The 26,987-nt window shown below is 39.3% G+C and overlaps 1 protein-coding gene across 1 annotated transcript in view; it reads left to right on the top strand.

Moving 5' to 3' along the window:
• shank3a (SH3 and multiple ankyrin repeat domains 3a) overlaps positions 1-26,987 on the top strand; it is a 120,910-nt gene that overhangs the window by 6,474 nt on the left and 87,449 nt on the right. Inside the window, exons 2-3 of the mRNA XM_031857676.1 lie at positions 15,612-15,815; positions 17,800-17,871. Coding sequence (XP_031713536.1) covers positions 15,612-15,815; positions 17,800-17,871 — 276 coding nt within the window. The remainder of the gene's footprint in view (positions 1-15,611; positions 15,816-17,799; positions 17,872-26,987) is intronic.

Genomic DNA, 26,987 nt, shown 5'->3' with positions numbered 1-26,987 from the left:
AACTATAATTTTAAGCAGATTAAAAACAAAGCATTAAAAAAAATAAATATATATATATTCTCCTCGGTTGTGGACAGCCCGAGATAATTGGCACCAATCCAGTGCTGTAGTTACTTGAAGAGACTCATGTTATCCAATTCTTCATGTTATTGGATGGCTGCTGCTGTGATAGTGGCTGGTTCCTGCTCTGGGAGAATGTAGTCTGAATGTAGTCTGCTTTTACATCTGTTATCCATTGAGCATTGGTGCTATGCGATGATTGTTTCCCCCATTATGCTTTATCAGTAGTCTTCGGCTTTATCTATTGGCGGGTCTGCACTTGTATTGCACTGTAGACAGTTTTTTTTGTGTTCAAAGCATTTATAATTTTGGCCCGTGATTCTCTGCTGTTTTTCCTTAGTCTGGTTGCCAGCATTGTGAACCTTTTGTGAGCAGTGTCCAAGGCCTCAGTTAAGGACATCCCATCGTATTTCTTTAGTCACCTTTAGTTTTCCAGGGCGGACACCGGTTTTATCTTGCTTTCATGATCTTGATGCTGACCAAAATGATTTGCGTCGGGTATAGTGGTTGTGGGGATTATGATATCTCGTCAGTACTCTAAATTTTGTAGTTGTGATAACAGCTTTATTTTTTCCATTTTAGAATGATCAGACAGTAATGTTGAGTTTGAGAAGTAAAGATATAATGGTCTTTCTACAGTATATCACTGGGCATTGGACTTGTTCTCCCTATGTCAATTAATCTTGTTTTTTTTTATAACTTCTTGTACCAGACTGACCAGATTCTCTAACATCTGATAGGGACTTTGGATGTATGATTATTTTCATTATATCCATTTCTTTTTGTCTCTTTCTCTCTGCTTCTTCTCTCTTTTTAGCCTCCTTTTCTCTTTTTGTCTTTTGTCCACACTTCATGTCCTTGTCTCTGCATCTGACTTGAGTCTTACACTCAACAGTGGTTTGACAGTTCCTCCAAACAAATTCACACACAGAGATTGATATATGCAATGTTGCATCAGTGATTGGTGGGCATCTCTCTGAAATGCCTCCCATGCTCCCAAGTTGCTATTTTTAGATTTATTCACAGTGGCAGCAAGATCACAAGACGTGGCTAGCATATTCCTACCTCTGTTTGCCCACAGCAGCCATGAAGGGAGAGAGCTACAGAGAGATTTGACCCAGTGTGACACCGTTACCCTTATCCTTATCTTACTTGCCATTTATTCCTCTTCCATCTGTCCACTAGGTCCTACACAAAGAGAAATATTGCAGAGAAAGAAAAATGGGTGGAAACAAGAGTAGGGTAATGTTCTCCACATCGGAGAGCGAGGTGAGCAAAGCAGGAATGTGTTTTTAAATCAGCTTTGCCAAACCACTGTTCTTACAGAGAACACAAACGTTCCAGCGCTAGTATCCCCCAATACAGACCAGTTTGACTCTCAGTTATGAAGCTTCCACTCTGAATTGACCCTTCGCCAGGCCATCCCCCATGCTGCTACTCAAGCTGTCAGAGGTGCTATGGTGCCCACACTGTCACTAACTTCATTCCCTGAATAAGTATTATCTAATTTTTGAAAAAAAGAGATTTCAGAGAGAACCAGACAATAGGGTGGAAACAATGCGTTTGAAGGATAAATCCAGAATGCCAAACAGCAGCGAAGACAGGTTATAAAGATGAAGATAGAAGCAATAGCCTACATATCACAGAGTATCATAATTACACAAGTAATTCAACATTTAACCATGACTAGCTCGAATCCAGAAAACCAGCCTGAAAATGTAGAAAATCTGAAACAATTGAATGAGAGTCTATGGAGCGGCCCCGTTTAGTTGTCGGTCCCTGGTTGGAGCTGGCAGATGCTACGCTACGTTTGGCCAGTCTTCATTCGAGGGAAGGACTTAGCAAAGGGTCAATTCCTATTTTGCGCTATGCTAAACAAGCTTGTTCTTTACTTAGTGCAGATATTAGCAGTCCTGCATTGGGGAGAAAGGGAAAATAACTGTGATCGGGATGTAACAAGAGACTTAATACTGTTTTTGGGAAAGTGCTTTTGATTACCAATAAATCAAATCAAAAACAATTATTGTTCTCTACGGGACAGCCAATTCTCATTTAAATCTGTGATCGGGTGATAGATCCGCTCTCCTGTTAAGTTATCTCTATTATATTCACTCACCCTGTTCACTTCTTCTCAGTTGTTTATCTGTCTTCGTTTTCCTTCATCTCTATCTGTCAGAGTCTAGTCTGAGAGAAACCTGGGAATAGATGGAGACATTAATATTAGCCCAATCATACTGAGCTTTTGTTACAGGTTTGGGCTGGATATTCGTTGTCTTTGTGCAGGGGGAATAACCCTCGCCATTTTAATAGTATCTCAATAACCACAAAAGAGAGGACAATAGATTTTAATATGGGATTTCTTTTTCTAGGCATAGCATAGTGTGGCCTCCACCAAGAGATGACATTGTCTACTTTTGTAATATTTTATCAGACTTGATCTGTATGAGTAAAATGTTGAATTGAGATTGTATGAACAGTGGTAAGAGCTCTTAAAGGACCTTGAAGGCGATTGCAGAAGTCAATACATTAATACTATACTCTCTACCTTGCTACCAACCTCTTGGCAATTTACACACTAAAAGCTGTTACATTTCCCTTAACAGCAGGGGAGATCAGTCTCTACTTTTGTATTCATAGTGAAATGAGTCTATCTTAGCAGTAGCTCAGAGGTAAGCTCCAAAGGTAGAATGTCTTTGCTTTTCACTCTCCTTGTCCTTTACAGTGACAGTGGGGTGTTATAACTGTTTTAGAGACCTGTTTGTTCAACTACTGTGTACTGTGAGATATTTCTGATATTTGTGCTCTCCTTCTACCCTAGAGAACAGTTTTGACATTATACAAAAAAAACTATCTTTTTGATGTATAATTAATAGTGCATTTGAAATGTGCCAAACCCAGCCCTAGTAGTCATAAATGTCAGGGAGTAAATCCAAAAATGTGAAACCACAACCAAATGCATCAACTATACTGTCTATTTGGGGTTGTTGCGATATACCAGTATTGACGATAACCATGATATTTGAAAAATATAATATTGATGTCAAGGTAATAAAACACACATGATGATATTGTGTTAATAATCCATGCTTTAAAGTTTTACTTACAGACTCTCCGCCACTTGTATTTTGAGTAAAATTAATTTCCCCAAAAAATAGACAAAAGGCACAACTAATAAAGCTAAAAATGAATTTAACTGATAGCCTTATTTAGATTTGTTTTTGCAATTTTCTATAGATATCGCAACATGTTATTGTGAATTCATTTCGAAAATCTGATATTGTGACAGTGAAGGGATTTCTTTTTAATATCCATAATGTCTTTCAATCCCATAAAATCATGTCCCTTTACTTCATGTTGTTTTGCAATTTCTTTATTACATTTTACATCTTTACCAATAGAATTTAGAATGTAATGAGTTTGACCGTTTGATTCATTTTCTGTTGTTTCGTCGTTGCATTATCTTACATTCATTGTACATTGAATTGATGGCTCAGTCAGTTGTCCAGTGTGGGCTAAACACATAGATGTCTGACTTCTCCATGGCCTGGTCACACACCTTGTTATTTAAGAGTGGAGAGATGCAATCTTGTCTGACTCCCAAAGGGTGAAATCTACCTGTTACTGTCTCTCAATACCTTTGTTTTTAATTGTATGCTAAAAAGAGGGATACTGTGTGACTGGCAGTGAGGGCTAAAACAGGGACAGAAGTGTTTGACAAACTGATGCATCATAATATAATCCTAAGGCTGGACCTCACAGTGTATGACTGCGATCCTTCCCACATGACATTCAGTCAAATATTTTCATCACTCACACAAATTTAATTGAATTATTTTTTCTTTTCAAAGACGAGAAGAATCGGGATCAAAAAAACTAAAATAAACCAAACTTTTCAGAACGAGTTTTCATAAGAGGAGTGTAGTTTCCACATTATTGAACACTATTTAGTAGATAAATAATTACACACACGTTGGATATAACTAGTGAAATGCAGTACATACAGACCCAAAACAGCCTGACCACTATTAAGATCAAAGATGCTGTACCACAGCAAAGTATGAGGCAAATAAGTGAGAAAAACAAACAATAGCAGGAATTCATAATGACTGTTTGACATATTCCAGTTTGCCTTTAGTCCCCTAAAGCCCTTTTCCAACACTATATGGCATGATTGTTTTGGGGGTATACTTTTTAAATTATTAATCCATTTCTGCTGTAAAATGTAAAGTTTGAACAAGTCATCAATTTCCCTTTAAAAATGTATCAATTAAATGAATTGTGGCATTGCTACACAATGGGGCAGGGATAATGACAAGTGTGTTATCATACTCAATGGTGATTGAAGAAATGTGTATGCTGGAACATCTTTAACTACAGGCCCCATTGGCCAATTTGAAAATTTCAGCAAGTTTCCTTGGCAACCAGCTAGGGTGCACTGCTGCTCGGCACACCCTGAGAGTAACTGGCTGAAGATATGCAAATTTAAGGAAACAGAAACTAAAGGGAAGAAAGGCTCAGAGGCAGGATAAATATGTCCTGTGAAACAAAAACATTCCACACTTTAAAATGTGTGCATATATAAAGCGGTAAGTTTAATGTCTGTTTATTGACTGCAGACGGCACTGTGCTGTCTGTCTGATGTGGCTGTTAAGATGCAGGATATTCCTCTTCGCCGTGATGCTGTGATCCTACACGAGGGGATGAGAAAAAAAGTGAACATTTAAAATGCGGTGTGTGTATAAGAGAGACTGAGGCAGACAGCGAGTTTGGCATAGACAAAGTGGTAGAGAAGGCTGCTCATGAATATCTGAGCAATACCAACTAAGTACTGTACATTTGTTGGTGTGCGAGCTGTGCACTGTGCACTATGTGTGCAATTCGGTAGTCATGAAGGTCTCCCATTCTTCACACATTTTCCATTAGCGCCTCAAGTCTCTAAACAATTTCCATTTAGGGACGCAGTGCTGCTGCAAGTACTGAACCCTCTTAGTTCCATATACTGTCGGTTCTGTGAGTATAACAGATAGTTACTACAGTAGTAACTATCTAACACTGTATTCCCACATAGAAATCTACCAGATTCATAACCCGTGATTTGCAGGGCTTCAGAGAGGAGAGTTCAAGAAACTTTTGCGGTCATCTGGTACGAGCGAGGGAGAGTTTGCAGTACAAACGAGAACAAACACTGAATGTGAAGTGGCTGCCAGTGGCCACTGACCGGAGATTACAGCCTGCTAGCTCTTTACAGATTCAGGTCCAGGGTCCTCTGCAGATGAAAGATCAGGTTCCTCTGAGTCTCAGCATTTAAAGCTGCTCAATTTGATGCCAGAACTACAGATCTGTAATCTCTCCTTCTTTTCCTGGATCACAGTGTCCCTCGCTAATACACTCCCTCTGTTCTTCACTTTTTTGTCTCTTGCACACAGCCCCTCTTTTACAGTAGTACCCTAACCCTTTTCTCTCGCTCTCTCTCCCTCTCTCTCTTCTTCTAACTCACTTTCTCAAATGCACCCCCTACTAAACTGTTAAGACCTGCAACTAGCCTGCTACTTACTTATATGCAACATTTGCGTACACCTGCAGACAGAGAACATATAGAATTGCAGCTCTTTTAAGATTCTGATCCAAATGTCAGTCATGCCATTTGTTACCCATATGGCAATCCTTGACATAAACCTTTGTGGAATTACAACCATTTTTTGCTGTCTTTGTAGATAATCATTTATTTGTGGGTCATTGTACACTATCTAGTAAGATAAAATAGGCATTAAAACCCTTTTTTTCCATCACTGAGATTAATGTTGTACTGCTGCTATAGCACTCAGTAGATTATCCACACATCCTCGCTTTCCGATCTGCTTTCCTTGACAACATACCACTTCAACGCAAATCAAACTCAACTGTTCGTATCAAACGGACAGCGTGAATCACGCACCATTGTCTATAATTAGGGAAATTCCAGCCTCAGCATTTTCTGTGTGAATAGAGTGTGTAGTGTGTGTTCGCACGGTGTCTCTTAAGGTGTCTGAATCTTGATAGTAGCTCATTAATCTGAGTTAATTGAATCAATGCTGTTTTCCTCTCCTTGTCCCAGGGGTATAGTATGATAATAGTTCAGATTTAAACCGTGGGGTGCTGTGTTCACTTAATACTATGGGATTCGGAGATTGACTCAAAAGTCCATAGCTGCGTTTCTGTTAGAAGAAGTTGGTGCCGGCCCACATGTCCTGGAAGATTTCAATATCACAGACAAATGGGAGAAATTCTGTTCTGCGCATACGTTAGCCTTTAGCCTACACTTTCATTCAAAAAATAAAAAAGTGAATTCATTTTTTATACGGTAATATGTGAGGACATTTAATTTTAGTCTGTTTTAATACAATTCTAATTGTGCTTGTAGGGAATTATTTTGAGTGGACATTATGACCGGAAAGATTGAGATATGTTAGACTTCAAAAAATGGTACCAGATAATGATCCACAGTTAGTTTCCTATACCCAGTAAGGCTTAAGATTAAAGAGAGAGGCTTGTTCACCGTACTGATAATACCCCATATCACACAGATGTGTGCTGTTCAGAGTGAGCTCAGCTGTAGTATGTGATTACCTAAAGGGGTCAGACGGTCTCATTTTACAACAATTGCATGTGGAGGCTGGCTGGGATGGACGTAAATGGAGACATGCTGTGTATATATTTGTTTGTCCGTAGCCAGATGTGTCCTCATGACGTGCTCACTTTTAACGGCAATGTTTCATGGTTGACTTGGGGCATGCAGTGACGGCAGGATGAGAGAAAGATAGCTGCTGTTTGTTAGCACCTAGGTGTCTGAAGAGATTTCATGCAACTGATGCAAGAAGGATACTTACCGCCCACGGCATTTTTTAAATGTTCTTTGATATTAGGTTTGGATTGATTGATTTTGAGTCACCATTAATGCATTAAAGACTATGCAGTGGGGCCTTTAACTTATTCTTGTTACAGAACCAGTTTTACTCAACTAAACTGAAAATGTAATGACAAATGGGCAACCTAGAAACTACCAAAGATGCGTTTAAGAGAAAGAAGCTCTTGCCTGTTCAGCGCTTAATAAAAGACTGAGACAAACTACTGACCAACACCCATACTATCAAAGAAATGTATTCATTAAAAATTTAAGTCACAGCATAGAATATCAGAAATATAATTTATCATTGGTTACTGCTGTTGTCGATGAATATGCTTCTCAATGCTTTATTGTGTGTGCGTTGTTGTAACACATCTTTCTGATGTGAAATTGCTTCCCACGTGCCCTGCATTACAGTGAATGTAATGTGTGGCCTGATGCCGCTGATGTCCTGTTTAATATCACATGGTGTTTGTCTTCTGCTACACTCTGGTGCTCTTCTGACAAGAATGTAAAAGGTCAAGATGTTTTCTTCCTGGCTTTAATATTTTGAAATGTTGTCTAATTGATATCTGCTTGAACGTGTACATTATTGAAAGCTGATGTTGCGATGTTTTTTAAATCCAGAATAGGCCGGTTGACAATCATCACTGATTCTCACTTGAAAACACACTATTGGATTGATAGACTTTTGTTAAGCTGTTTTCAAAGAACAGATGGTGTAGGTAGAGACTAAGGTTGTAGATACAGAGGGTTACATTTGGATGCCTGTTTATCGAACACATTTGTTAGTAGCATTTGCATGTAAAGATATTGTAGACAGAGAAGCAGGGATGAACAGACCCAGGAAGGGGTATGAAGAGATAACAAGTGAGTCATTTACATGTCAGGCAATAACATGTGCTACCTCTTGCTGCTCATCTATTATAAATTGCAGTGTGAAATATGGAGGTCTGAAAGATAATACACTATTAGTTTGTATCCCTGTTGCTGAGTTTACTCCCACTGGATCCTCAGATTGAGACAGAGAAACATGTGCACCTACTATCTCTTGGACTCTGGCCAAACAGAAGGAAACTCAAAGCAGAGAGCCAGGGGAGGATAACAGGAGGGTACGGAGGCAGTTCATGTGGTCTGTCTGTCAAATTAACCTTGTAAACGTTTGTTCATAGTTGATTGCAAGCACAATGAGCATGCATACATACCCTACAGTTGAAGAACGCTATTCTTAAATTCATCCACGTTTTGTATGATATGGTGCTATACAAATATATTTGAATTGAATTGAATATATGATCTGGTTTACAAGGGAACAATCACACGTTAGCTTTGCTAGTGATCTGTATTGTCCCTTAAGGGCATTGGTTAGGATGACTCTTCGCTCTTCCCACATCCAGTAGGAGAGTCAGCACTGTTAATTAGTGCATATGTCATCTGCGCAGCGACAGCCAGAGGTCTTGGGAGATGGCAACAGGGCTGGGTGAGAGTCATTACACTTCATCATCTCAGCACTCCTCTCTTGTTCTTTCGCTTCACTTCACTACTTCTCTTCAATCTCCTTTCTCTTCTCTGTAGATATATCACTTCTTGCTAAAAGGCAACAACAATGCCCTGTCTCTTTCTATTGTGGCTGGATGCCATCTGCGCCTTTAGAGATACCAAGTCATGTCTTGCTCCATGCATCATCCTTGGTTGCATAATCACTAACAAACGCACACAAACAATACAGATAGTAAAGCACTTTTGGGCCTTGATTTAAATTTAGATGGGGAATGTTGTAATGCGTGTTCGTTTTCACTTAGTCGACCTGTTTGCACTTACTTGAACTTGTGTTCACACTGGTTTGTATTTTTTTATTTCCCACTCAAACTAAATCACTCCACCCATAGCTTAACCTGATGAAAATTCTAGTGTAATGCATTTTGCGTCATTTCTGTGGCATTAAAAAACAGAATATAGCATACTACTTGTGTTCATTAATGTGCATTCAGAACTTTGAGCCAGACTTGTTAATTAGATGATGCACCTAGTCAAGAACAAATACTTAGTTCCTCCCATCTTGTTTTTAGAGACACACCTGCAAAGTCAGTTTGGAGGTGGAGGAGCATGGAGTTGAGCCTTGATTGTGCTCTTCTGTCCACGGATTGTAGAATTATAAGAATGAATGCGTTTGTGGTTCTTAGAGGCCTAAAGAGATATTAACAACTTCAAACTGTTAGGATCTGGCAGAAGCAGGTTGGTCATTAGCAAGAATGAAAATTAAATCATTGATATGAATACAATTGTTAATATCAATAGGATTATTAACATATATTAATAATAACGGGGCACCACCCTGGGATCAGGGACCAATAACGAAAGTGTATATAAAGTCTCAAAATTGGTCAATAGTCAAAGTACTATTCCTCACTCAGAGTGAACAGTGAAGGGTTGAATCTGAGCACTGACTATAACAACAAGCTATTTAAACACAACAAAGCTCAGCAGTGTTGAACAGCACTATTACCACAGCAACAAACACAGCACTTATGTTACACAGCACTGAAGGAGACTCCCTGGTCCATAAAATACACAATACAAGATAACGGTACAGTTAAACTTAAAACAAAACAAAACAAGGTTAGAAACACACTATGACATATCTCTGCCCAGACAAAAGCCTCTTACTTTAGATCGCTTGGTAGTGTTCCTTTGGACTTCTTAGTTAACCGGCGCGCTGATTCTCGCTTCCATGATTTTCCTTCTAGAGGTTAAAGTGGCGGAGCACGGGCAATTTATCCATTTCTCCTTCAGGATCCAATAATAGTCCAATAATAATGAAGGCGTGTGCCAGTTTTTATATAGCCTTGGTGACGTCATGGCCTTGTCACAGGGATTCCCTGGGGTTCCCGTGGCTCTTGTCCAATGAGGCACCAGTGTTGTGGTTTGAACCAAATCTCACACTCAGGTGAGATTTTGACGACTGATGGGAGCTTGGCGCGATTTCACAATTTAGGCTTTCAAAATGACATGCTGGCCTCTCTCTTTGTTTCAACCACACGGTGAAGTCCCAGCAAAACCTAATTAGCTTTACTTTCCAAATGCCAAATGATCAGTTTTGCTTTTTACGCCATTTAATATGGTGATTAGTTGAAAAGGTGCAGCCCTCTTCGTCTTCCTTCGTGCTCTCTTTGCTCATTGTCAGAAGTGTGACCTACAGTTTTTCCCTTATCTCCCTCAAGCCCTTATACTCTCCTGTCCAATCATCCTTCACTTATGTCTCTAATTTAAGCAGACAAAAGATCAAGGCTTGGCCCTTGATTAAAGAATGTGAAGACGAGAGGGACACTGAAGAGAAGAATGTTCTACCCCTGGGTGTCTGATCTCAACCAGTGTGATAAACACACAAGGCCACACTGGTTGCACTTGTAAACATATACAGGAACACAACCAACACATGCGGTTTGGCAGAAAAACATTATTCAGCATTTCTTTCGCAAAATTGCAGCTCAAATGTCGTGGCCAGCCACGTTTCTGCAGTGTAGTGAAGCACCTCTCTATCCAACATAAGTCTGCTGCAGTATCTTATTCTTTTACTCTGATATACTCTTATCTTGAAGTAAAAAGTCCCTTTTAGCTCTCCTTAGCTTTTATTTTTTTATCCGCTTCGAAGATCATTTTAGTGTCACAGAAGTGTAATAGGAGCTGCCAGACTGTATGACTTTGATGCCTCAATGGACTGCAGAATTCAAGCTTGTTCTTATAATACATTTCTACATTAAAATGGCTAAACTTCAAAAATGTAAAAATGACATTTAACCATAGCAAAGCATTAAAGTGTATATGGTCGATTATATATAATTTAGTGCTGCAACAACATTTTTTTGTCATTATTGAGTTATCTTCGGAATATTTTCCTTAATATTAATGTGTTTCCGGGCAGCAAGCTGCTTCAACTGCATCTGTCACCAAGAAATCCTGTCACATTTGACAGCATGTTTTAACTCTGCTACCGGTAACCTATGAGATGATATAGTTAAGCTAATTGAGGCTGTTGAGGCTGGTGTTGCTTCTTGACAATACATGTTTAATTGATTTATTTATACACTGCTGGTGAAGAAATATTTACATTTATTCAGGTAATTCATGGCAGACATTTAGACTTGTCAAAGCAGAAAAAGCACAGGTGGAATTATTAGCATTCATTATGTTAATATTGGCTAAGTGGGCCGGTTCCAGTTCTGCATGCTCACCCGCTGACATGACTTAAGGGGAGCCATCATTAAGGTTATTATTTACATTTTTCCTGCTTTGATAAGTCAAAGAGCTGCATGGTCTATATTGCTCTTTCCACAGGTTTGTGTGGCAGTAATATAATTTATAATTTACATGCATTTTTTAATACAACATGATGTGATACAACAGCATTTAACAACAGTTTTAGTTATCAGTTGAAGTAAGTCTCTGATCAATGAGTTGCTTTACCTCCCTTGTATTTACCATAAGTCAATAATGTCTTAACTCAATAAGACAACATAACTATAAGAGTGACATCCTCATCCTGAAATATCAATATATGTGGTTATTCTTGCCATAATCTCATTTGACATTACATGGCTTTTCCATATCTCATGTAGGTAGTGTGGAAATACTCTATTAGAAATAGATCAGTACCTACTCTGAGAGAAGTATTTTAATATCAAAGTCCACAAAGTTTCTGAGAACTAGAAGAGTGGCAATATATTTTGTGGATTGAAATTTCAATGACAATACATTAAAGCTATTTTTCACTATCTTGCTCTTTGTCTCTCTCTCTCTCTCTCTCTCTGATTGAGTTACTTTATTTGTTTATCTTCATTCTACAGCATTCATGCTCTTTCTTTTTCGCTCACGCTTTAAATGTTCCAGTCTGGTCGGCTCTGCATTGCAGTTCAAAGGCACGACTCAGGAGATTCAATCATAGCCCATCATGCGCTCTGGGACACTTAGAGGGAAGACCCTTGCTTTCAATGGCACCAAGCAACCACTGCAAAACTCTAAAATACCTGTCCATTTATTTGAAAGTGAGCATCTGTGTTCTCCATTTTCTGTAATTTTGCTGCTGTGCTCCATGCACTCACAAAGACAAGCAGAGCAAAGACGGAGATTTAAACCTTTCTATAATGTTATTAGAAAAACACATCAATTACCAGGTCAGTTGATCACAGATCTTCTCTTTATAAACTAACCCCTTTACAATAACGATCACTATTGAACCTTAAAAACTGCAGTCTTCATTTTCGATTATGAACACAATGTGTAAACCAATTTCCAATTCCAGAAGCTCTGTTGACAGGTGGAGGCCAAATAACATCTACCTTCAGTTACAATCATTGAATCGTTGGAGTTACTATTCACTTCATCTACCAGATTTCTTCTCTTTATGAACTTTTACAGTCATTTTGCAGTTAGAAAAGACTGATGTCCTTAAATCTTTTAAATTAGTATAGATTACGATACAGTAGTGAGCAAAACTCCATTAAACATCTCCCTAACTGCACCCATGTGCATTTGATTTATTCAGTGTTTATGGACGGTTTTATTTATACGGTATCAACACAAAACATGCTGCAAAAACCTATGAGACATAAGTTGGCATGGGAATGGCCATCAGAAATGTTCTAAGCCTGAATTCTCTTTCACAATTTATTTTAATTAATTGATTAATAAATTATTTTACGCCACCGACAGCCGTGGCCAGATGCATTATGTTTTCGGGTTGTCAGTCTGCCTGTAAGTCCGTCTGTTCCATTCTTGTGAATGTGATATCTGAAATACCTCTTCAGGTTTCCCAGCTTTCAGAGGATGTACCACTTCTATGTGGCATATACCAGTGACTTTATATCTACCCCTGTCCACAAACCCCGACCCCTACAAAAAAGAGCTTATGGGTATTGCCTTGGCTTTTGTGTTGGAGGTGAAGGTAATCGTGGACCTCTCGCAATTTTCTTGCTCTGAATACAGTGAGAAATTAGTTCTGGTTAAGGATGAAAGCCTTGTTGTTAAAAAACACATCTGAACCAGATATTCAGTATTGAATAGACAATAGAAGTTAGAGATACGTGTATTCGTTTGTGTGTCTATGTTCATTTATTGCTGTGTGGCTGCGAGTAGATTGTAAGATCTCCTTGTTTCGACTAGATTGTCCCAAGTGGACTTCCTAATGTTAAACCCTTAATCCCTCTATCGTCTCTCAGTGTAACAAAAAAGACAACCTATCTCATGTGAAGATGCAGCTTTTCAAAGCTTTATTTGATGTTAGTTTTGGGAGTTTTGGGAAATATCTTCCTATCCCTTTTGTTCCCCAGGTGTTCAAGTAGAAGTAGGAAAAGTACTTTACAAAAGTTGGCAGCGGGTATGTATGGATATGTTGCTGCCTATGACATCTTTCTGTGAAAACACAGATTTAAAATTTATGTATTTTGTGCATTATTCTGAATACTGTTTAAGTGGATCGATGCCACTACTCAGACGTGTACAAATATCCACCATCATTGTAAACATTATTCTGAGGAGGTTACTAAAATCTTTGTGTTGAAATACAAACAGCTGGCTTTTATATTAAAACAACACAGGCACAACTACAAAACTGACTATTTGAAAAAAGGGCGAGTACCCTCAGAAGCCTAATGATACTGATGTCCAAAAGTGTGACTCCTCCTGTTCAGAACACAGGTTTGAGCACATGTTGTAGATTGATCTCATCTTGACTTGTCAAAATGGTTGGAGGAAACATATGTGGCTGAAAGGGTTATAATATTGAGCTTCTTCCTACCACAACCATTTTTGAAATATAAATTAACTGAGTACAACATGCTATTCTTCTAGTCAACATTTGGGAGCTTTGAGGCAGAATTTACAATGACCCTAATCCTATATCTCATGTTCAAAAATATAAATTAAAAAAACATGTAAAAAATATTCTCAAGAAAGAAGTTTCAGAACCACTTCCACAAACAACAACACTTGTGACTCGGGTGCATACTGTATCCTCCACTGCTTTTGGTTGAGTTCAGTGCATTGTTCGACATTACCAAGCACGCAGTCCTGTGGCCTACAGGATAAGACGGAAGACATTTCTAGACATGTCCTCGACTGGTTCTCCTCTTTTTGACCAACAAAACATTTTTTGTTTTGTGGATGGTTTAACGTCATCAAATGCGAATCATTAGTGGGACCTTTCTGTTTTCTCTCTGTATATGCTACTTCGGGAACATATTTCATCATCGCAACATTTCATTTTCTATGCATGAAATCTATGCAGATGTTGATACTCATTCAAACCCAATGAGGTCTACAGGCTGATTACTATGCAGAATGTACCAAAAGACTGGATGTCCCACAATATTGCCACTCCTTTTGCCCCCTCGCCGTAACATTATGTCTGCCTTTGTGTGTAGGTGTTATCAAAAGGTTTAAAACTAAAACACACTGTACAATGACATTTGTTCAGTCGTGTTTTTCTTATGAATATATCAAAGGTTAGAATTATATCTCTTAGTTATAATGTATTCTACATGCTCTTATGTCTTTGCACCAACAGTAATGCTTTTCCTTTTTTTTTTTACCAGGCTTATAGATTTTGTAATGGCTGCACTAATGTTTCAGTGAGAGCTGAGTGTGTGCATCTGCACCTGGACATCTGCATGTGGTTGTTAGTTGTGCTGTATTGCTGTGATAAGTTGTGGTTTTCTCAACAGTTGTGTGTGTGAGTGTCACAAACACAGTGATGCTGAACAGGATAGAGTTGAGGTGCTGAATCAATATTGCAGGCAGCAGTGATTGATTTATTACTTGTTGGTTTTGCACACTCCCTCTCTCTCTCTCTCTCTCTCTCTCTCTCTCTCTCTCTCTCTCCGGCTCCACAACGTGGTAGATAAAGGGAAGTGCTCTGCTTTGCCACAATAATCATAATCCTTAACACTCCGGACAGAGTGAGAAACAGCGTAGTTATCAAAAGTATGTGCGGTTCAGTTAACAGTTAACCAAACTTTATCTCATTTCTTAATATCTGTATAATGTATTAAAAAGAGAGTAACACTAAGGTTATCTCTCAGTCTATTTATTACGAATACATTTGTTTATTAGAGCGCAGAAGTTAGCCAAATCGATTTGGTTAACTTCCCCCAAAGGCACCCATACAGTAACTGTGAATTGTTTCATTTATGACTGAAGATAGAACTACTACAGCTTTTTGTGTAGCAGTTATATTTCACAGCTTTTTTTCTCACATGTAGAATCAGATTCATGCTGCTGAAAAATGGGTGTCGGATGAGTGTTTCTGTAAGAGCTTTTGCTTTGTATTAATGTTTTGTTTACTTTAGTATGGTAACTACCACTGGCTTTCAGGATGACCTTTTGTGAAAAATAATGGATAATGGTGAAATGCTACCATACTTATGTGAATTGCTTATTATAATAAAGGACCTAGCTTGGCATGACATTGGAAGTTCAATACATTTCTCTGTAATGAAATAATTTCTATTTAATATTCTAGCACATTTTTCAACACCTTAATGTTATATTTAAGTTAATTCAGTAAAATATCACTCTTCAATCTCTTGGTTTATCTTAACTCAAGTGCAATATGTGATATTTGGAAACAATTACATGCTTAACCCTCTACCCTCTTTTGCTCTTGTCTCTGCAGAAATGTATGAAATTCAATGTGGACGCTCCGATCTGGCTGTCCAAGCAGCGAATCCTGTGTACTCTCAACCAGAGCCTGAAGGATGTACTCAACTATGGCCTATTCCAGCCGGCTTACAACGGCAAGGCTGGCAAGTTTCTGGATGAGGAGAGACAGCTAAGGGAATACCCCTTCCCATCCATCGCTCCCGTACCTTACCTGGAGGTAGGTATGGATCATGTGTATGTATTAGGCTTTAAGGAGTGTTGGCAGGAGAGAGCAAGAGATAGAAATAGTATCGGCTGTAGTCTTTTTGAAGCTGTCTTAAAATGCATCACAAGCACACACTTGCATGCTCACACCGCATGATGGTGCGGGTATGTGCATCATTGTGCATGCAGTGTATGCTTTTCCTGTCATGGTGTGTCAGTCAAATCTAGCAGCAATGATACCATGCTCAATGACAGTGTGTTTTCTGCAATGGCTGTCATCTCTTGGAGATAATTGTGTGCTTGTCCATCATGGTTTTTGATCTCAGAGAAATGCAGGCGTATAAAGAAGTGTCCCTTTACAAACAGTCGTTTTCTGACTGACCGTCTTTGTTTTCACTAGTTTTACGATGTGTCAAGATATGAGGAGCATATTACATATTTACTTTCCACTTTGAGCCTCAGTTTAGTTTAAATCTCTGAGGCATTGGGAGATACTGCTATTATTATTATTATTATTGTTAACTACATTATTACTTATGATAGTCCCAGACTGCTTTGTAATATGTCTCCTTATTTAAATGACTTTACTATGTTTTCTTTGGTGGTTTAGTTTTGGGCTATATCAACAATGATGACTGTGAATTTTCTCTCTGCCTTCGGATCAATATCAGCAGAATAATGGTTTTGGCGTCTGCTAACAGGAAGTGGAACATGAGTGACATGCCATTTACAAGTGGCATAATCGTATGCCAGTAGAACAGCAATGACATATCCCAATACTTCAGACATATTCCATTAAAACAACAGTCTTACTGTATACAAGATGTTTCTTGTTGTATCTGTCTCATCCCTACTTTAAGTCTATAGCTGAATGAAGGTGTGGGCTCCGATCAGTTTGTGTGCTAGTGTCTGCTGCTACTCTGTCGGAGCACTGTGTGGGTCATTGATTGACCAGCAGTTATTCCCTGAAGCCTGTGGTGTGTAGAGATGATTGACAGGTTTGGATTAGCAGCTCAACACCGCTCAGTTCCATTGTGGATTTACCCTTTTGGTGAACGCCACACATCGGTGGAGAAACAGACGTGCACACACACGCACACGCACACACACTAATCCTTGCATGCAGGTGCACACACACACACACACACACGCACGCACATGCACACACACTAATCCTTGCATGCATGGGCACACACACACACACATACAGAATTGAAATATATCCGAGTCCTGGACAGTGACAGTTACACATTTTTACAATTATCAGGAGGAGGATCATAAGCACTCTGCAACAAACCTGAAGAATTATCAGGTTTTGTAAATGCAGCTTGTTTGTTGTATTGAAAGAACACATATGATCCATTCTCAGTTAACACTGCTCTCTTAGCTAACTGATAAGATTAATGTTGAGATTTTCAGCTCTACAATGGGTTCTGCCACAATTTTCTAATTTCAAATCTTCAGTTTTGAAAGTGGGGAAAAACACTTTTATTTTTGATAAATTAATCCGTTTGTCTTTTTTTATTTGTCAAACCTGTATGCAGTGTCCCCGCTGCATATTTGTTCATTTGAAATTGGAAACCGTTTTTTATTGTTTTGTGGTTTATATTCTTTACTCAAGCTTCCATCAGCAACAGATGGTTTTTCAAGCAAGATGTAATATGCGGAAAAGATGACAAGTAGGAACATTTGAAAAATATGACAGCCGTATACACGGAGATATTTGGTCCCCTAATGTCATTGCATCGTTATTAAATGACTCAGAATTTCAGTTTCTGTCTCTCGAATCTCTCTCTAGCTTTCTCTCTCATATGACAAGTCAATATATTTGATGGAAATTATCTGACATAGTTTGGTCTGAAGAGCTTATAAGTGTGTGAAAAATGAATTATCATTGTATATTTTGTGTGTAGTGTTTTTGTTAAGCAGTCAAAGCACAAACAAAGAGACAGGGTCAAATCTGCCTATAGCCTCTTATGTTTGTTGTTGTGTTTCAGTTCCGCTATAAAAGACGTGTCTACACCCAGACTCACCTGGATGAAAAGCAGCTGTCCAAGCTCCATACCAAGGTAAGACCAAACACCTGTGCACTCTGTCAGCTAGGGGTGGGGGAAAAAATTGATACAGCATAGTATCGCGATATTTTGCGTGTCAATATTGTATCGATACACGGACGCAAAGTATCGATCTTTTATTATATAAACTATAATTTGTTTTTTGTTTTTTTAGTTTTTTTTTAGAAAAATCAAATCAATTACTTTTTCAGTCCACTAGATGGTGCTGAGTTGTTTTCTGGTGAGGTCAGGAAAGGTCCCGGGTCAGTGTGATTGGTAGGAAGTTGGTCAAAACACAGATAGAGACATCTGGCCTCACAACGGGGTTAAATCTGCCAACAGTAGCCAGGCTCATGGGGAGAGTGCAGCGCATAACTGTCTCTCTGTCCTTGACGTACACGCATCGCAAGTTATACTGAGTTATATAACTCTTATATCCTACTTATACAAGTTATAGTTCATATACTGAGTCCATACATTTGCATTTAGTTAAGTTGGACTATGTAGTAATACAAACAGTTCAGTTTGTCAGGTTCATGCAACATTTATGACATTGTTGGTCAGTCTGTCTGCTTGACAATCCTATTTTGCTGCAATAAAAATGATTGACGTGAGATGAACAGACTGAAAACTTTATCTTATTAGATAAAACATGTTGACACAGTTTTCCTTTGGGGACATCATTTGAAGTTGAAAAAAGTAATAAATCGCAATACTCAGAATATCTCAGTATTGTGATAATATCGCAGTATCGTGATAATATCGTATCGTGACCTAAGTATCGTGATAATATCGTATCGCGGGATCTCTGGTGATTCCCACCCCTACTGTCAGCCTGACATCTGCAGAGTTTATGCTTTGTGCAACCTTCTAAACTGAGTCAATGACACATATGCAGGACACAGAACTTTGCCCAAAGCTTGGATAGAATGGAGGCCAAGTAGTTACAGCAAGTACTGGGAGGCTCCGGTTTTATGTTCAATTTTTTTATACAATGTGTGGAAAGAGGACTTTACTGGCAACTTGACTAGGTGTGTTTGTTGGTTCATTCATGTGGAATTGGAGATCTATATCTATAGGCCATGCAGGGCACTAAGAGCTTTGCATGGGGGACAACCTATGTGTGACAATGTATGTTTTGTGCTGCCATAGTACGTTAACATGAACAGGTGAAGATTAAGGTTTCACGTATTTCCAGTTATGTGTATCAACCCAATCCTGTCTTTCAACAATCTTGTAAACATACTCGGCAGGTAGCACTGTAATGTTCTTCCTTGCTAAACACATAATATCCTGCAGTACACAAACATGGAATGGAACATAACATGTGATATATTTTATATTTTGTTTCATTGAAAAAATAATACTTTACAGGACATTCAAGAAAAGGCTAAAGCAAAGTTCATACTTTGAATACATTGAATATTTTGACATAGTCTGTGTGCATTTTGTTCTCAGATCAGGTTGAGACTATGTGTAACAGCCATTTGTGTATTGCTGTTCTACGTATTAGTAATTAGGTATGAGAGCAGGTTCGGTAAAATCAGTCTTTACTTTTTGGATAGGCAGGCTCATGCACAGCAACAAAAATGCAGTCTAAACTGGCAAATAGAACCAAAGAGGCAAAGCTGGCAGATGGTGGTCAAGGGCCAGCAGGTGGTCACAAACACAGATCCAGAGCTGCAGAATAGGACAAAGACTGGCACAGTAGGGCTACTGAGCATCCTAGACAATTGGCTGAGCGTGAATACTGGCTGGGCACTGCATATGTACATGGAGTAATGGGGAACAGGTGTGGAAGAAGGTGACTAATCAGGTGATCATCTGAAGAAGGAACTCAGTGGGGCCCACTAGTGGACAGGTGAAGAATGACGGATCTAAAAAATCAGGAGATGTCTGTAAGTGATGCAGATGAGGTAGATAGAGATGATTGTGTGTGTTAGAGTGTGTACATGTGGGTGTAATATACGTGGAATAGACAGCAGAGAGAATTGAATGGATTTGCATCAAACCCCATCGGAGGGCAGGAGATTTACTCTGGAGATAATTAATAGTGTAAATTGTGTGTGTGTGTGTGTGTGTGTGTGTGTGTGTGTGTGTGTGTGTGTGTGTGTGTGTGAGTGAGAGAGAGAGTGAGAGCAATAGTGGGGAGCTGCTGTTGCCTACCAATCATGTAACTGCAGTTTTGATCATTTATGCATTAGTCAGTTCTTTTCATCCTGATTGTCAAAAAAAACATTTTCCAATTTTAGCTCAACTTTACTTAGAAAATTACATTTTAGTTTTCCAACATATGCAGAAAACAATATTGAAACATGTTGCATCCTATAATAATCAGATGAATAAAAATCCATTAAGTAAGACCATTAAGTAAGCTGCTGTCACCTCTTATGTGTGATACATGTTCTTAGAAGTGCTTTTCTTGCTGATAGACTAATGCTAGTGAAAACAGTTTAATGGCGGTTGCTGATTTAGCTTTGTAGTGAACTCTGTATACTGTATATCCCATAACAAAATGTTATCATATTGTAAATCCTTGCCATCATAGTTTGAGGAAATAGACTAGAGTGCCTAGCACATAGTGGGTGTTTCAAGAGCACCTTCTAGTAACAAAAAAAAATTCAAAAGTATTCGTAAAATGGTCTCTGTAATTGCACATTTTGCATTATTGCTGCATTGTTGTCTGCTACTTGTACAGTTGTAACAGTAATAATTTGAGCTGTCTTTACTGCTTTTATCTTTACTGCGTTTCTCAGATGCTTTCAACTTAGTTAAAGACAGCCACATTTTTTCTGTCAGAGTCTAATTCCTTTGTAGAGACTTGTCAACATTGAGTTGAACATTTCGTAGTAGAAGCCAAAATGTGGCCTAATTTGTGAATCAAAATGTTGGGAATCAAAATAGGCCACTTAGAAAGAGAAAGGACTTTGAGTTCATTCTTTGGCCATTTTGGCCATCTCATGTATGCTCATGGGCGATAAGGGTTTTCTGCTGTGCACTCCTATTGAGAAGAATGAGAATGAATGAATGAGAGGGAGATGCATGAAAGCCGTGATAAGAGGGAAATATTGTCACTCATCTAACCAGTCTGGTGTGAGGTGCTGCCGTCTGCTACTGTGCTACATTGCTATATGACAAAGTACATGAGTGTTACTCAACAAGATCAGCTTCTGCCTGGCTACAATTTAGATGGTAACTTGATACAATATATCATCTGTCAAAAGATGATTTGTTGTGATTGACCTGTCTCACAGTCCAGTAGAAGTTGAACTGGTACAATTCTCAAATGTGGAAAAGAGTGTGAATCACCCGGCCTTGAACACTATCTCACCGAGTACAAACCTGAATGCATGACTGGGCAGTGAAAGCCACCGTGTTCTTTGAGCTATTTTGTCTCAGCTATGAGTCCAGGACAGCTGTGTTATTAGAGAGAATGAAGGTGGTAATTTGTCAGTACATGCTCCAGATGCAGTCATATTAAATTCTTGTTTTCCTTACTAATCTGCATGTCTGTCAACACAGAGACGTCTGCCAGAGAGACCAGTCATTATAGAAGGTGTCGGGTGAAATATCTTTCACAGTGCATGTATTTATAAAATACTGGTGTTTATGTGTAGCCTACGTGTAAAATAGTTTGTATAGATTTACACTATGGATGATTGGTAAGGTAACTATATAACCTAGTTGCTGTAATAGTATCCACTGCTTCCCCGTGAAGGTAATGTAGAAGGAATGCACCTCAACCTACTATTCAAGTCAGCAAACGTGTTGATGACAAAGCCAACTGCTAATTAATTATATATGCTTAATATCTGCTTAATAAATGCAGATGTATAAAAGGTTTCCTTATAAAATATTATAAATGTAAAAATTGGAGTTTGGGTATAGTGTATGATTTATAGCATCAGTAGTACTGCAGTATGCCAATTATTCAATTATGAATGTTAAAGGTATTTTACAGGTCCCTGTAAAAAATAAATTATCTTGTGTGCATTAGCGAAGATGAGCTCAAAGCAAGTGATGTTACAAAGTAGCAAAACATTTGCCCTCTCTTTTATCTGAATGGCACATGTGCTTCTTTTTTTGCATAATGACTTTCAGGGGTAAAGAGGGAAATCCTGTTACGGGAGACTCTTGCAGCCTTACCAGTACGAGGTTCACTATTCATCCTGCAGCAAGCTGCCCTGTTAGACAGAGGTCAAGCATTAGCCTACTTTGCTGTTATGGAGCTCATTATCCGCAGGCTAAAGTTTGAAATGAGGTCATAGTTGATAGGATTTCCCATTATTTTTTTCCTCCTTCACATCCGACCCAACCAGGCCTCATCACCCTGAAACTGACCTGGTTAACCAATCAGGGTGGCTGCATAGAAAATGTACATAGTATACTTTTGAAAGGTAAAGTAAAAAGAGTGCATGTGTGTGGGTGTTTGGTGTCAGAGGTCAGTAATGAACAGCGCTGCAGAATGGGTGGCTTTTTTGCAGTGCGACGAAGAGCTTCCAGTAGTAGAATTTTTCCAATCCCCTATTACATAACAGCCCTTTCAGCAATTTACTCAAACTGCCTTAATGACTTGACTTTTCCCATTAACATTGTCTTAATTACTGTATTACAGTATGGCATCTTTACTCTGCATATATTTCAGCACTTACATGTCACTCTACATGATGCTGTCAGTATATTGAGATTTTAAAACCCCATGATTTTTAAGGCTGCACATCACATCAAAGGGAAATATTCTAGATGTGTGTATCTGTCATCCACTTTTCACAGTGTCATGTTTAGATCAAGACCACCTACTTCTTGCTGTCTAATGTATGATGAACAGAGAACTGCTGCTTCAACCTGCCCTCGAGATGAATCAGTACAGATGCATGTGCCCTTGTGAGGAACTCGTCACATGTGTTCTGGAGAACAGATCTCATGCATTTTAAAGTGGATTGGTCTGTTATACTTTTGCAGCCAATTAAAGATATACTGTATAGACACTAGGGATGGAAGATCAGATGGTTGGATAGATAAAAAGATGCTCTATATACAATGAAAGCCTTGGGCATTATAGTCATAGAGATGGCAAGGCAGGGGTGGGTTGGAAGAAACCAAAGAGGCATATAAAGTAGTGGACAGCATTTAGTGACCCACTATTTGGTAATGTGGTCACTACTCCTCAGAGCACATTGCTAGAGTGAAGACATTTCAATTGTGCTCGTGTCGTAAAGCAGTAGAGAAATTGCAACATCAAAATATAAAATGCGTTACACTTTTGGGTAAAAGATGGTTCAGTATGATTCACAAGCTAAAACAATGCTCACATTAAGTTGTTGACAGAGTACATGTGTAGGAAAGCATAATTCGCAAAAGGCTCCCCCATAAAACCAATTGCAGAGTAATGCTATTCCTCCTACACTGAGGCTTTGTATTGCTGTTAGCAACCTATTGTATTTATGAATGAGAATTCCTGCATTGATTCAATTTACAATGAAACCACACAGAGAATGTAGCTCATTGTAGGTGTGATATTGTTCTGAGATGCCATATTCCTCCCAGCATTTGCACAGTGCTTAAACCCTCCCATCACTGCAGTGATATTGCAACTACAGCAATCAAGAAATTTGATGTGGGGTTTCTGAATAATACTCCCATATATACACATCATGCACACACACACACACACACACACACAGCTGCATGCATGGCCCAGGATGAGAGGGTTTTTCCAGTGGGGAATCCCTCATACACAAAGCTCCCCTTATTATGGATAATCCCTGAACATGAAGAGGAATTTAGTACATTAATAAAGGTAGAGATATATCTGGGTAGAAACAAGTACATGCACTTGCATGCGTGCACATAATTAAACAAATACAAACATGGAAGAATATTTGACCAGTTGTAGACAGCTGGAATTGTTTATGCTGATTCTAATTTGAGATGTTTGTCTCTCTGTGTTTTTGAGGTGAGGTGTGAATACACAAGTGTGAGTACACGTTCTGTAAATGGGGTTATTTGTACAATTATAATATCAACAATTGTGCAACCCGTTTGCATTTAAATGTAACCATAATTTCAGGAAACTGTGATACAAAAACATGAGCATTAGTCATGAAGTTCCCACTGTCATTAAACACTTGGTTTGGATTTTATTAACAGAGATTGCACCAGCATCCAACGCTATTTTTATGTCCTGTTATTTTCTTTCACACTTTGGGTATCCTTGTCTTTCCTTGCTTCTACACCCCACCCACTTTCCCTCTCATTTTCTCTTTCTGTATTCCCTCTCTCTCCTCCCTCTAGTTTCCCTCCCTCTTCTCTTACTCTCTCTCTCCCCACCCTCGCTCTATTCTCTCCAGCATCCTGCAAAATCACCCCTTACCATCTCTCCATCTGTGAATGCACATGAGTCAGTGTGTGCGTTAGTGCTTCGCCGAGTGTTTGTGTGAGTGAGTGACCGTGTGAGTGTGCATGTGCTATTTTGACAATACGAGAGGTAGTAAAGGAGAAGAGGAGAGGACAAGAGGAGAGGAGACAAGGAGGAGGAAGGGGACTGGATATGGCCATGTGGATGATGTTTTGGCATTGGGACTGCAGCTGACCTACAGGGAGCGCGTGTGTGACGGGGAGCGTGTTTGTGTTTGTGTCTGTGTGTGTGTGTGTGTGAGAGAGATGGGATCCGCTCTGGGCAAAGGACAAGCAGCCGAGAGAAGAGAAAGAAAAAATAAACAAGCCAGGAAGGCCAGACTCAATAGTAAGGTACCCCAATTGCTCTCATCATCTCTCTAATTTAATTTGATCATTATCTCTGGTGTAAACATGTCTTTTTCCTCCTCTGTCTCTCTGTTTTTCATACTTTGTACCTCTAATAATTCCCAAACACTCCCCAACTCATTCCTGTCTACCTGTCTATGCTCTCTTTCTCTCTCTGGCTTTAGTTCTGTTGTTGTGCTCTGCTGCATGTTGGCTGTGTGCATAGCTGGTGCAGTCTTGTCTGAAACCTTGACAGAATGCTGTTTTTTTGTGCACTGGTTCAGTTGCTGACCGTAGGCTTGGATCACTGTGTCTATTTGTGTGTGTGCGCCTGGTACTCTATGTCAGAGGATGTGTGAATGTGTGTTCTAGCTGTGTGAGTGGTTGTGTTTTGCTTTTGGATCTCTGAGTAAGTAAGGCAAACATCTGTATGTGTGTGTGTGTGTGTCTGTATGTGGCAGACATCCCTGCATGCAAGTGTGTGTGTGTGTGTGTGCACATACAGGTGCACTTGTGTATGAAAATGTGTTAATGCATGCATGCATGTACATGACGATGTGTACCTGCCAGTAGGTCTCACAGCCAGACCTTTCTCCACAGCGCTGTGTCAGAGCTAAAGAAAGGTCTGCCTCCACACATTATCATTCTGGTATAGGGGGGAAAAAACGCTCTTGCTCATTTGTGCTTCTTTAAACCAATCACAGTCTTCTTGGGCAGTGCTTTGCCCAGGATGCAGCGATAGTGCCTTTGTTAAATAGATGGGATAGGATAGCGGAAGGGGAGGAGAATGCCTTGTGAGGTACGTGGCCAATGGCAGACACATAACTACAGTCCACATCCAGTGAGTCAAATACTCCAGGACAGACTGTCTGTCTGTCCGTTTGTCTGTCTGTTATCATCATGCTCCGCTTATGCTCTGTGATGGAGACGACTTCACTGTGTGTGCGTTAGTGTTAGAGAGAGTCAAAGCTGCAAAGAGCTGAAAAGAAAGCATAATGTCTGGGGCACAGTGGGTAGGCTTGTTAAGCTAAGTAACTGCTACATACAGTGTTTTTGTGAACCTCTGCTGGGAGTCAACAGAGCTGTCAGTCTCAGTCAGTGAGGGCTCAGCACGAGGCAGCTGCCAACAAGAGATGCCCTGTGGGCAGCTTGACCTGAGCTGCTGAACAAATGGGCAGCCTGACCTACTCCACAAAAAATGTCCCACACAAAAATGTTTTCCATACGTCCATTGGGTCAATTACTGGTATAGTATAGAACTTATCTCTCATCTCATTTACAGTTGTACATATCATTTTTGTTGTTTTGTAACTTTGTTTCTCATATGGTTACAAATCCAGTTAGTGTAAGTAACAGCCATTGAAACTACACACTGCACTCAATTTTTGTTCATTTGTTTTGGCCCTGGCTTGTAGGGTGACAGTCTTATTTAATGTTACAGATGCCTAATTACAGCTAGGCAGCTGGGCTGCTGCTCCCACCCTATGTGTTTTTGTCTACTGTGTGCTACTGCTTTTCCAGCGTAATTGACTTGGAATTGCAGCACTCTACTCTAATGTGTTATACTTCGTCACCAGAGTTTCTCATCTTCTCTCTTAGTCTTTCACATAACCTGAATAGGGTGTGTATGTGTGTTTAAGATTAAGAGCAAGAGAGAGACATTGATTAGACAGATTAGAAAGAAGGAATTGATTATATTGTATTCAGTATACTCTGAAACCAGGCCATGTAGAAACTATAGCCCCAGGCTCCTCACAACACACCCCAGGAAGCTCTATGTCTGTCTCTCTTAGCAGGTACTGCTTGTGTTTTTGGGCTCTTTGGAAATAACAAATTTGGTTAAAATGTGTTGCTCTAGTCTTAGAAGACGTAGACCCTCCACCAGACCATAGAAACGACAATGCAGTCAACTCCACATTATCCACTAAATGCATATATGGTTCATACTGAACAGACAATTCTGTGGTGGATGACAATCATACACACCACGGCAGCAAAAAGCCAGCGGGTACAAAGCTCCACATATTTTCTTCTTGTGTTTGTTTATGTGTGGCGTGTTTCTAATAAGACACAACCGATCACCACCGATGATGGAGTGGAGGTACCATGCATTTTTCATTCGTCCATCCATTTAGCTGAACTGGAACTGAACTTGCCGTTTGGTCTTGATGATGCTACACCTCATTGCACAAGTTCATTTCACAATAGAGAAACAACACATTGTATAGTTCTTGCGCCATACAGCATAACATCCCACTCACAGAATAATGTCATTCTAGGTCAGGCAGTCAGTATGAATAGTTGACTGTAGAATAGGATGCCAGAGGCATAAAGAACAATAGAGTTCTAATAAATGCCTGGCTGAATATACACACTACTCACATACC

Source organism: Anarrhichthys ocellatus, unplaced genomic scaffold (genome assembly GCF_004355925.1).
Source record: "Anarrhichthys ocellatus isolate YVR2014 unplaced genomic scaffold, GSC_Weel_1.0 scaffold2, whole genome shotgun sequence".
Classification (NCBI taxonomy): Eukaryota; Metazoa; Chordata; class Actinopteri; order Perciformes; family Anarhichadidae; genus Anarrhichthys; species Anarrhichthys ocellatus.
Note: the sequence above shows the minus strand (reverse complement) of the source record. Positions and strands in the feature narration are given on the sequence as shown.